Raw genomic sequence first — 13,049 nt, 5'->3', positions numbered from 1 at the left:
TCAAATTTTCATCGGAAAATTATAGGGCGTTGCTACTAGGTGAAGGTGGTTCCTTCTTCTTAGTGTCGCGCCGACGATCATGTCCATGTCAAGCTCATCCGGCCGCATTCCAGCTGGGAGGCTCCAATCGAAGAAGTACAGAAGCCGAGCTAAGATGAACTCCAGCGTGGCCAACCCAAAGGTACTGCCAGGGCACATCCTCCGCCCGCTCCCGAACGGCAAGTACTCGAACTGTGTACCGTTGTAATCCACGGTAGTGTCCTCAAACCTCTCTGGCTTGAACTCGTCTGCGTCATGCCAATACTCGGGGTTCCTCGCTATCGCCCACGCATTGACCATGACCCTGGACCCCTCCACAATCTCAAACCCACCGACGTTGCAAGTCTCCCGGCAGACACGGGGGAGCAGGAGCGGTGCCGCCGGGTGCAGCCTCAGACCCTCCTTGATCACCATCTTCATGTAGCGTAGTTTGTCCATGTGTACCTCATGGTCTTCTGTACTCTTGTTATCCAATGTTTGTCGCACCTCTGCCTGAGCCTTCGCCATCACCTCTGGGTTCCTCATGAGCTCCGACATGATCCACTCCAGGATTGACGACGTTGTCTCCGTCCCTGCTGTGAACAAATCCTATAGCAAATTTACAGCGTGGGATTAAGCCGACTAGCTACAACAATATAACTTTCTTTATAGGATGGAAGATTATCCCCTGCTTTCTCCTAACTCTTTCAAAAACTATTCAGAGAGCAGACGACCTTTGAGCACTTACCACTATTATTGCCTTGATGTTTGTGATGCCGATGGGGAACTCAAGCTGCCCCTCATCCTTGATCCTAAGCATGACGCTCAGAAGGTCATTGTCTCCGGTTGAGTTCTTGTTTTTCTCCGCTCGTCGCGCCTCGCAGATGGTGATGATCTTGTCAAAGATGGTGTCGAACTGCCGGCGCGCTCCCCAGAGAGAGCGTCTCAGCCCAGTGACGACGTCCACAAACCACAGCGAAGGGAAGAGGTCCCCGACGCAGAATCCCCCAGTTAATTTAAGCAGCACATTCATCGCAGCCAAAAACTGCTCTTGGAGCTCGGCGTCGCAGCCGTCACCAAACGTTGCCTTTGCGGTGATCGTGTTCGTGCACGACACGAGCAGCTTCCTGAGATTGACGGGCTGGCCGGCTCCGGCGGCGGCGGCGGCGGCGCGGACATCCCTAACGAGGGACATGGTCTCGCTGTCCCTGATGGGCGCGAACTGCCTCACCTTTCGCGCGCTCAGAAGCTCCACCATGCAGAGCTTGCGTAGCGCCCTCCAGTACGCGCCGTATGGCGCGAAGGCTATGTCGACGCTCCCGTAGCCCACGATCTCCGCGGCAAGAATTCTCGGCCTTGACACGAAGGTGAGGGAGCTATCCCGGAGCACCTCCTGTGCTGCCGCCGGCGAGGAGATCACCACGGCGTCCACCTGGCCCAACCGCAGGTACATCACTGGGCCGTACTTCTTGGCCAGGTCCCGGAGAGCGACCTGTGGCGCCGTTGTCCGGATGTGGAGGAGGTTTCCGATGAAGGGGAGACACCGTGGGCCGGGAGGCTTCCTCTCCTTGGAACTTGCTGTCTTTTTGCGGCTAAGCAAAGACACGAAAATCGTCACTGAGACGAAGGATAGGAAGATGAGGGTGACTGTGCTTAGCTCCATGAGAGGGATGGCTAGATCAAATTTGAAGCTTTGCTTGGGATGGAGAGGTAGCAGGAGGAACTGCCTTTTATAGGGAACATCGCGAGATACGTCAGGTTTGCACAGGTTGACGAAGTCACAGCCGCTTTGCACAGGTTGTCTATTCTTCTCGGGATACGTCAGGTTTGCACAGGTGGACGAAGTCACAGCCGCTTTCCACCGAGGGAACATCGCGGAGAGCATGTAAATTTTAAAAATACGAACAACAATATCAAATCTAGAACTTAAATCATGGTGGGCTGATTCGTCACAAAGAAACTATATTCATCTTAAACCCCTATTCTCATGTGTACTAATTGTATGCATGAAAATTTGAAGACAAAGGCGAAGGACAAAACAATGGTGGTAGCACTACCGGAATAAAGCTCTTTCCCGACGGCACAATCTATACCGACGGGGCCGCCGACATAGATTGTCCTATGCGGACGGCTGACGGGTAACTGTCGGGACAGAAAACTTGTCGGCATACGTCGATGTATGCCTACAGCCCCCGTCGGCATAGATCAAGCTATGCCTACGGTGGCTGTCGGTGTAGGGCAGTCCTCGGCATACATGTGGGCCCGATGGCCCGGTGATAGACGACGATGGGTTGATGCCGTGAACTCTATGCTGGCGGCTCTCACGATGGCCGTTAGCATAGGTATGTCGACGGTCAGGCCGTCGACATATCCTCACCACGTGTTGACATCTGGTTGCATCCTCGGGCGAACATCTATGCCGACGGCCACCGTTGGCAATATATGTTATTTGGTTATTATTATTTTTAGCATTTTTAAGTTAAACTTTGATTAACTTAAATATGACTTATCTTAACATAAACATACGTAAATTATATATCAATTTGGGGTAGAATTTTCCATAGATTATGAATATGTAGTTTGAATTTGTTTTCGAGTATGTTAGTACCGTGACCTCATGTACTTTTACATATAGGTCCCTATACTTTATTAAAATCACAAACAATTAATAATTACATCTGTTTTGACATGTTTTTATAAGAATCTTGAAAGGATTCTTTTCCTATAATATGTTCTCTAATTTGAACAAACTTAAGTCATGTTTGCTTCAAATTCACACAAAATACCCTCTTGTTTTTTTTCATTCTTCCTGAAACTAGACAAATTTTATATCTACATCCATGAGAGGGTGTCCCTATGGGTTGACCTACCACAACAAGTTGAAAAGTTCCATCGATCAAACTCCGTCCGACGAAAGTCAAAAGGCTAGATCCGTGGGTCAACGGGATAGGGTTAGGCGGGACGGGGGACTTGGGGTGTAGCAATGCCACCAAAACACCGCATCAGCTCCTCTTGCATGTCCTAAAGGGTGGCGGTAGGTTCAAACACCCGGCGTCCGGCTACAGGCCCTGATCCCGTCCTCCTCTAGCTGCTGACTCCGCGCGTCTTCCTTGGTCATCTTCTGTTCAAGTTTGTCGTGAAAATATTGTGAGATGGCCACCCAACGCACCTTGTACTGCATGTGGCGGGCCTTCTTCCTCCCAGCTCGCACCAAGATCTCATCGGCAATGGACTTGTGCTCCTCAAGAACTCGATAGTATTTCTACACTCATTCATAAACCAGAATAGAAGAAGACATGAGTTAATCCATTTGGTGATAAACTAGAAATGAAACTCAAGACTCGTTCTTCTAAAGAGAACTTACCCAAATATTTGTTAACACGACCTCAGCATATGTATTATGGTCCGTGTGGCGGGACGCTTCATAGTGGTCCCAGCTCATCGCCAAAACCAGGCGCTTTGGGTGCTTGACCGGGTCCGGAGCGAACAACCCCGACCAATGTTCCTTCAGCAAGACAGTGATGATGTTGTTGGGAAGACGGCCCCCCTGAAGGAACTATCTAGTTGCTGCAAAAGATAGAAAATATGAGCATGCGTACAATCAAAAGATATAAAATATGAGCATATGTACAAGCAAAAGAATTAAAATGATTAATGGACACTTACTCTTTCCCCATTGGCTTAATGAGCCACTTGTGCTCCTCGCTAGCAGGAAGGCAAGGGAGTTTTGCAACACCACGCAGCCACCACTTCTTGTTTCCAATCCCCTCCCCGCCACCACCATCCTCACTCACACCACCCTCCTCCTCCTCCTCTTCCTCCTCCTCCCCAAGCTCCTATACCTCCTCAACCTCCTCGCGAAGCCTCCTCCTCCTCCTCCTCCCCCTCCTCCTTGGTAAAGGGTACCTCACTAGAGGAAGGCCTCGAAGATGACATCTCTAAGTCGGTGAGGGAGCGTTGTTTCTGGCCTCAACCTTGTGCTCCTCTAGTAGAAAGCCACGTGGCTCGTGTATGCCGACGGATAGGCCGCTGGCATAGTTTTAAGGTATGTTGACGGCCTTGTCGTCGGCATATCTACGGGCCAGAGCGCACGAGAGACAACCACGTGATACCGATATGCCAACGACGAGGCCATTGACATAGTATTACAGTATGTCGACAGCCTGGCCGTCGGCATATCAATGGGCTAGGGCGCACCAGAGCTAGCCACGTGGCCCCTGGTCGTCGGCATACAGGTACCACATGGCCATCTTCCATTGGGTAGAGTGTGGCAACAACACCTTCAGCCACCCTAATGCGTACATGTTTGCCGACGATGAATCTATGCCGACAACTGTATGGAAACCGTGTGCATAGGTCCATATTCCGACGGCTTTTGTTCGCCGACGGCCGCACCGAGATATGTCGACGTTCACGTTGACCACGACTCTATGTTGACGAGGGCCATCGGGATAGGCCTATGCCGATGTTGTTCTACCCTATGCCGACAGTGGTCGTCCGTTGGCGTAGGCTCCGGTCCGGTAGTAGTATTAGAGCAACTCTAGAATGAAACTAATTTTTTTAGTTAACATTGCCATATTCCAGAGTTGCTCTAATACTACACTACCGGACTAGAGGCCTCCATATGGCAATGTTAACAACCCAATCCTCATAATAACCGTCAATATGGCAATGTTAACTAAAAATGACACTCTACCGAAGTCATCAAATGACACACGTATGTATAATTTATATTGCGTTGGTTATATATTTTTAAAGCATTGATTGATTTTTCCGAACATTAAAAAGGGGAAAGTGTTCGTTGTTTGAAAATAACATGCAAATGAACTCTCGAGAGGATGAAACCTGGCATGAGTCCATCATATGGTCTCTATAGGATGTGGTAAAAAAATTAGTGTCACGATAAAAACTTGACACACTTTGTGTATAAACTAAACACTCTCTTGTCAAGCATCACGGTTTCGAATGGAAACCACTCCCTTCCACACAAAACTGTTTTTTTTACATCATTTCCTCTTCAAATTTTTCTATATTCAATATACACCATCAAATGTTGCATTCTCAAGCTTGGCCAATTCTTGAGTTGGTTAGCTATTTTTAAAAGCATAAATTGATTTTAGTGTATTAAACATGGAAAAAGTTTGAAGGGGAAATGATGTACTCCCTCGGGTTCAAACTAAATGATGTGATGATATTTTTGCGTCCCCTCATACGTCTCAAACGTATCTATAATTTTTGATGGTTTCATGTTGTTATCTTGTCAACTTTGGATGTTTTATATACCTTTTATATCTTTTTTGGGACTAACTTATCAATTCAGTGCCAAGTGCCAGTTCCTGTTTTTTCTGTGTTTTTGACTCTTTTCAGATCTGATTTTGGAACGGAGTCCAAACGAAATAAAATCCCCGAAATAAATTTTTCCAGAACAGAATAAGATCGGGGGACTTGAGGGCCAAGGCAGGGGGGCCCACAGGGAGCCCACAAGCCCTGTTGCCACGGCCAGGGGGGGGCCGCGACAACCAGGCTTGTGGCCTCCCTCGCGCTCCCCTGCCCTAGCTCTTTGGCCTATAAATTCCCTAAAATCATAGAAAAAACCAGGGCATCGACGAAAACACTTTTACGCCGCCGCAAGCTCCCGTTTCCGCGAGATCTCATCTGGAGACCCTTCCCGGTGCCCTGTCGGAGGGGACTTTGGAGTTGGAGGGCTTCTACATCAACATCATCGCCTCTCCAATGACTCGTGAGTAGTCCACTTCAGACCTACGGGTCTGTAGTTAGTAGCTAGATGGCTTCTTCTCTCTCTTGGATCTGCAATATAATGTTCTCCATGATCTTCATGGAGATCTATCCAATGTAATCCTCTTTGGCGGTGTGTTTGTCGAGATCCAATGAATTGTGGATTTGTGATCAGATTATCTATGAATTATATTTCAGTCTTTGCTGATTTCTTATATGCATGATTTGATATCCTTGTAAGTCTCTCTGAGTCTTGGATTTTGTTTGGCCAACTAGATCTATGATTCTTGCAATGGGAGAAGTGCTTGGTTTTGGGTTCATACCATGCGGTGACCTTTCCCAGTGATAGAAGGGGCGGCAAGGCACGCATCATGTTGTTGCCATCAAGGGTAACAAGATGGGCTTTCGTCATAAATTTGAGATTGTCCATCTACATCATGTCATCTTGCTTAAGGCGTTACTCTATTCTTTTGAACTTAATACACTAGATGCATGCTGGTTAGCGGTCGACGTGTGGAGTAATAGTAGTAGATGCAGAAAGTATCGGTCTACTTGTTTTGGACGTGATACCTATAGATATAATCATTGCCATAGATAACATCACGACTTTGCGCGGTTCTATCAATTTCTCGACAGTAATTCGTTCAGCCACCGTCTACTTGCTTTCATGAGAGAAGCCACTAGTGAACACTACGGCCCCCGGGTCTATTCACAACTATCGTCTCCACTTTCACTTTTACATTGCTTTGTTTACTTTTTGCTTTCAGTTCTCACTTTGCAAACAATCTATAAGGGATTGACAACCCCTTCATAGCGTTGGGTGCAAGCTCTTTGTGTTTGTGCATGTACTTGTGACTTGACGCGATCCTCCCATTGGATCGATACCTTGGTTCTCAAACTGAGGGAAATACTTACCGCCGATGTGCTACATCACCCTTTCCTCTTCAAGGGAACACCAGCGCAAGGCTCCAAGGCCGCGGGGAAGTCCTTTGCATATTTGCCAAGGAAGTCCCTATAGGCGTAGCCCGTTGCAGCAGGATTCCTGGCGCCGTTGCCAGGGAAGGTCTATTGTCGCAGTAGCATCCCCCTCCCCCCGAACTATTTCACTCATTAACCAACACTCCCCTTCACCCATTTCTCTTTCCCCTTTCCATGTCGCCTCCTCCGCCAACCCCTCGCCGGACACCACACTCACGCTCGTGCCGCTTGCTGGGCTGTGTAGCTCCCTCCACCACTCCTTTGCCATCACCGCATCTCCTCCACTCCCCCGTTGAACCCCTAGCAGCGCACGTGGCCCTCTGACGGTAAAAAAAAAAATAAGTTTTGGCCGCTCCTCCTCCACTCCCCCATCGGGGTTGGTGGCTCCGTGGACCGCTGTCTTGAAGGCCGCCACCTAACGAAGCGGAGACCCACCGGATCCAGCTATTGTGGACTGCAATGGTGGACATGGTTGATGAGTTCAAAATGTATGATAATTCTAATGGTTATTTTGTGCCTACCTGCTAGGCTTTGTGGGATTTTACTCCGTTCACGCATTGCCTTTTGGCGGTTTTCCTATGGAACATCTTTTGGAGTAAATAAGTATTATGGAAGGAATTCCAAAAAGTTATGGTGAACTCGCGTCATTTATGTGATAATTAACTACCATAAAAAATACAACAAAGGGAGGAAGAAGGAGGCATGTAGGCCAATCAAGAGCACAAGATGGCCTTCCATACAAGTGTGGGCGCTCGTATTGGGTGCTACCAGATCCCTCTGGTCGATTACTTCATCCCCAAGTAATCAAACCGGGGATCAAACACACACGACCTCCACAAACACATCCAGAAGGTAGAACCCTAGTCTCCGAAAGGCAATCGGAGGGGGTCGGTCCAAGGACCTCATCACCACAACGCTGCATCAAGAGGTCTCCATCAACATATTCACCACCATCATCATGTCATCCATATCCATTTGTAATACAATAGTTGAAGTGGACCTCATAATCCATCTCATCTTGTTTGTTTCCTTGGTGTGCAAGTAATTTCCTTAGATCTCAGGGATATGGAGGAACCCTAGTATGTAATAGTTTATTTGGTATTAGGATTTGATATTCTCTTTGTATGTCTAAGTTAATAGTCATCTTGATGTTGGGGGAAGTCGACCATCCAATATATGTCAATTTTAGTCCGAAGGTTATTACTATTGACGAACCGGGTGGTTGTGGAGGTAGGCAACTGACAAGGCCTATCTCCCTTCGTCCCGCATCATTGCAGGGGATAGGAGAAGACCACTTTTAGGCTACGTCCACATGGACCCTTTCCCCCTTAATCATTAGTTGGTAACCAGTGGGGAAGAACGATGGTGGTGTATGTGATACAGGGTTGCTGCGTGTATACACCTTTGTGTATCGTCTCCACCCACAATTAAAAACATGCAAAGTGGTTTAAGAATTCGGCATAACACTATGCGCATCATTTGTTTAGATGTATACTAGTGAGGAATCCAAACTCCCTCGAAATGCCTTCGTCCTATATATTTCAACAAATTCCATTCACATCCCGCACTACTTTACTTCATTTCTGTAATTCACTTCACTGATCGCTATGCCACTTTGATCCATATAATTACTGCTTTGGATTTCATTGAACTTGCAGACATTGTTACTTAAACTCTACAAGAGACAAAAGGCAGATATTATGCTCTCTGTGGGATCCGTACTCTTACTTCAAAAAGCTACAACTAGACCTTGTGCACTTGCATGCCATCAATGGCGAGGGCACCACCTGAAGAAGCAGAGACCGTTGATGTCAAACACGACACTCATGCCGTCGGTGAGCATGTCGTGTCTGGGCTCCTATATAGGCAAGTGGTCATCGACGAAGATGTTCTGGTGCCTACTTTTCATCACTTATTAATGATCGGCTACCTGCATTGAGAAGGTGAGCTCCTGCAAATTGCCTGAAATGTGTCAAATTTCTTAAATGTATGAAATTCGTTGCTAGTAGCTTACTGTGAATGTACTCCATCAAATAGCTTACTGCATTTAATAGCTAACTATTGTTGGAAATATGCCCTAGAGGCAATAATAAAATGGTTATTATCATATTTCCTTGTTCATGATAATCGTCTATCGTTCATGCTATAATTGTATTAACAGGAAACACTAATACATGTGTGAATGAATAGATCACAATGTGTCCCTAGCAAGCCTCTAGTTAGCTAGCTCGTTAGTCAATAGATGATCATGGTTTCCTGATCATGGACATTGGATGTCATTGATAACTGGATCACATCATTGGGAGAATGATGTGGTGGACAAGACCCAATCCTAAGCCTAGCACTAGATCGTATTGTTCGTATGCTGATGCTTTTCTAATGTCAAGTATCTTTTCCTTCGACCGTGAGATTGTGCAACTCCCGGATACCGTAGGAGTGCTTTGGGTGTATCAAACGTCACAACGTAACTGGGTGACTATAAAGGTGCACTACGGGTACCTCCGAAAGTGTCTGTTGGGTTGGCACGAATCGAGATCGGGATTTGTCACTCCGTGTGACGGAGAGGTATCTCTGGGCCCACTCGGTAGAACATCATCATGAGCTCAATGTGACTAAGGAGTTAGTCACACGATGACGTGCTACGGAACGAGTAAAGAGACTTACCGGCAACGAGATTGAACAAGGTATAGGTATACCGACGATCGAATCTCGGACAAGTTCTATACCGACAGACAAAGGGAATCGTATACGGGATTGATTGAATCCTTGACATCGTGGTTCATCCGATGAGATCATCGTGGAGCTAGTGGGAGCCACCATGGGTATCCAGACCCCGCTGATGGTTATTGGCCAGAGAGGTGTCTCGGTCATGTCTGCCTGTCTCCCGAACCCGTAGGGTCTACACACTTAAGGTTCGATGACGCTAGGGTTATAGGGAATTGTTATACGAGATTACTGAAAGTTGTTCGGAGTCCCGGATGAGATCCCGGACGTCACGAGGAGCTCCGGAATGGTCCGGAGGTAAAGATTGATATATAGGACGGATGGTTTCGGACACCGGAAGTGTTTCGGGCATCACCGGTAACGTACCGGGACCACCAAGACCACCGGAGGTGGTCCCGGGGGACCACCGAAGGGGGGCTGCGACCCCAAGAGGTAAGATGGGCTAAGTGGGGGTGGGAACCAGCCCCTAGTTGGGCTGGTGCGCCTCCCCACTCATCCCATGGCGCAGGGGAAAGAAAAAGAGGGGGGGAACCCTAACTTAGGTGGGCCTTAGGCCCACCAGAGTGGTGCGCCACCCCTCCTCCCCATCTGGCCGCCACAAACCCCATCTGGGAGGGCTGCCGCACCCCCTAGGGTGGGAACCCTAGGGGTGGCACCCCCTCTCCCCTTCCCCTATATATAGTGGGCACTTTTGGCCTTTGGAGGACACAGTTTTCCCTCTCCCTCGGCGCAGCCCTGCACTTCTTCCTCCTCCTCTGTGCCGGCGCTTGGCGAAGCCCTGCCGGGAGACCTCGTCTCTCCACCAACACCATGCCGTCGTGTTGCTGGTCTTCTTCCCCAACCTCTCCCTCCTCCTTGCTGGATCAAGGTGCGGGAGACGTCACCGGGCTGCACGTGTGTTGAACGCGGAGGTGCCGTTGTTCGGCACTAGATCGGAATCGCTGCGAGTACGACTCCATCAACCGCGTTCTAGCAACGCTTCCGCTTAGCGATCTTCAAAGGTACGAAGATGCTCTTACCCCTCTCTCGTTGCTGGTCTCTCCATAGGAAGATCTGAACATGCGTAGGAATTTTTTTGAATTTATGCTATGTTATCCTTCAACTATAAATGTGCTCCATCTAATAGCTTATTGTACTCCATCTCATAGATTATTGTAAATGTAGGGTGAAGGTATCATTGGATAGTTGCACACTAATGGATCCATTAGGATGGGCATCTAAATTGAGGTAAATTTGCATATCACCTGAAAGGGCGTACACTATTATAAATATGGTACAATTGTGGCCTCCGAAAAAAGTCATTTCTTCTAAATTCCCGACCTTGATACCGAAAGCTCCTACTTTATCTCAAGGAAGCTCAAACTTCAGTTATATCAGATGTTTTAAGACTCAACTTCTTCAAGAAATCATTTTTTTAGAAAGCAAGGCATGACCTGAGAATACCAAATGAAATAAATGACTATTGTTTGTTGGGGAACGTTGCATGGGAAAAAAAATTCCTACGCTTACCAAGATGAATCTAGGAGATGAACATCTACGAGAGGAGAGATTGCATTTACATACCCTTGTAGATCGCTAAGCAGAAGTGTATATAACACGGCCGATGTAGCCGAACGTCTTCGCGATCCAATCACGATCCGTCCGATCTAGCGCTGAAGGTATGGCACATCCGCGTCCAGCACATGTAAAACTTGATGACGTCTTCGCCTCCTTAATCCAGTAAGCGAGGGCGGAGAGGTAGATGAGTTCTCCGGCAGCACAACGACATGGTGGCGATGGTGGTGGGGTTGCCCCGGTATGGCTTCACCAAACTCTACCATGACGATCTACACGAGAAACTAATCTAGAGGGAGAGGAAGATGTTGCACCGTGGCTTATGGTGCGGCTGCTCTCTCTCCTCTCGTACAGCCTGATGACATCTCCGCCTCCTTGATCCAGCAAGCAAGGGCGGAGAGGTAGATGAGTTCTCTCACAGCATGACGGCGTGGCGGCGGTGGTGGTGGGGCTGCCTCGGTAGGGCTTTGCGAAGCACTACCGCGACGATCTAGACGAGAAACTGATCTCAAGGGAGAGGGAGAGGCTGCGTCGTGGCTTATGGTGCGTCTGTCCTCTCCCCTCCCCACTATATATTGGGGGAAGGGAGGAGGGGTGGTGCCCTAGGGTTTTCCCCTAGGGCCGGTGGCCAAGGAGGTGTCCACCTTCTACAAGGGAGGTGGAGCGCGCCCTAGGGAGGAGCCTCTCTCGTGTAGGACTCCTCCCACCTACCACCATTGGGGCGCATGGGCCCTTGGGATCGGCTGCCTAGCCCATCAGGGGTTCGTGCGCCACCTCTTCAGTCCATGTGCCCCCCCGGGATGGGTGGGCCCCTCCCATTGGACCCTGGAACCCTTTCGACACTCCCGGTATAATACGAGAAACACCTAAAACCTTGCCGGAACCCGAATACATCTTTCCTATATATCATTCTTTGTCTCCGGACCATTCCGGAACTCCTCATGATGTCTGGGATATCATACTGGACTCCGAATAACTTCCGGTCCCCATCATACATAATTCATTAATACCAAATCGTCACTAAACCATGAGTGTGCAGACCTTGTGGATTCAAGAAATATGCAGACATGACCAAGACACTCCCCGGTCAATAACCAATAGCGGGACCTGGATGCCCATATGGGCTCCTACATATTCTACGAAGATCTTTATCGGTCGAACCACCATGTCATGGATTCAATCAACCCTGTATGCAGTTCCCTTTGTCCATCGGTATGCTACTTGCCCGAGATTCGATCATCGGTACCTCCATACCTAGTTCAATCTCGTTACCGGCAAGTCTCTTTACTCGTTCTGTAATACAAGATCCCATGACTAACTTCTTAGTCACATTGCTTGCAAGCTTCTTGTGATGTTGTATTACCGAGTGGGCCGAGATATACCTCTTCGTTATACGGAGCGACAAACCCCAATCTCGATCCATGCCAACCCAACAGACACCCTCAAAGATACCTGTAGAGCACCTTTATAGTCACCCAGTTACGTTGTGACATTTGATACACACAAGGCATTCCTCTGGTGTGAGTGAGTTGCATGATCTCATGGCCGTAGGAACAAACACTTGACATGAATATAACACTAGCAATAAACTGACACGATCATATGCTATGCTTGCGGTTGGGACTTGTCCATCACATCATTCTCCTAACATTGTGATCCTCTTATCGAATGACAACTCATGTCTATGGCTAGCAAACTTTAGCCATCTTTGATCAACGAGCTAGTTTACTAGAAGCTTACTAGGGACATTGTGTTTGTCTATGTATCCACACATGTATGTGAGTTTCCAATCAATACAATTATAGCATGGATAATAAAAGATTACCATGAACAAGGAAATATGATAATAACTAATTTATTATTGCCTCTATGGCATAATTCAAACAGTCTCCCACTTGCACTAGAGTCAATAATCTAGTTCACATCACCATGTGATTAACACCCAATAAATTTCGGGGTTTGATCATGTTTTGCTAGTGAGAGAGGCTTTAGTCAATGAGTCTGCAGCATTTAGATCCGTGTGTACTTTATAAATCTCT

The 13,049-nt window shown here is 47.8% G+C and overlaps 1 protein-coding gene across 1 annotated transcript; it reads right to left on the bottom strand.

The window, feature by feature from the left end:
- On the bottom strand, positions 1-1,681 carry LOC123427636 (cytochrome P450 99A2-like). The gene is made up of 2 exons (XM_045111718.1): positions 767-1,681; positions 1-627 (listed from the first exon to the last, which is right to left on the bottom strand). The coding sequence occupies exons 1-2, from the start codon at positions 1,679-1,681 to the stop codon at positions 1-3; spliced, it is 1,542 nt and encodes a 513-aa protein (XP_044967653.1).
- Between the last annotated feature and the right edge of the window lie 11,368 nt (positions 1,682-13,049).

This window comes from Hordeum vulgare, chromosome 2H (assembly GCF_904849725.1).
Source record: "Hordeum vulgare subsp. vulgare chromosome 2H, MorexV3_pseudomolecules_assembly, whole genome shotgun sequence".
NCBI lineage: Eukaryota > Viridiplantae > Streptophyta > Magnoliopsida > Poales > Poaceae > Hordeum > Hordeum vulgare.
This window is presented reverse-complemented; position numbering and strand designations above follow the sequence as displayed.

Bases quoted from the DNA above. Each gene is read 5' to 3' on its own strand.
- LOC123427636 (XM_045111718.1), bottom strand. From the start codon at position 1,681: ATGGAGCTAAGCACAGTCACCCTCATCTTCCTATCCTTCGTCTCAGTG. The intron at 628-766 runs GTAAGTGCTCAA...AATTTGCTATAG, and splicing joins ACATCAAGGCAATAATAGTG to GATTTGTTCACAGCAGGGAC.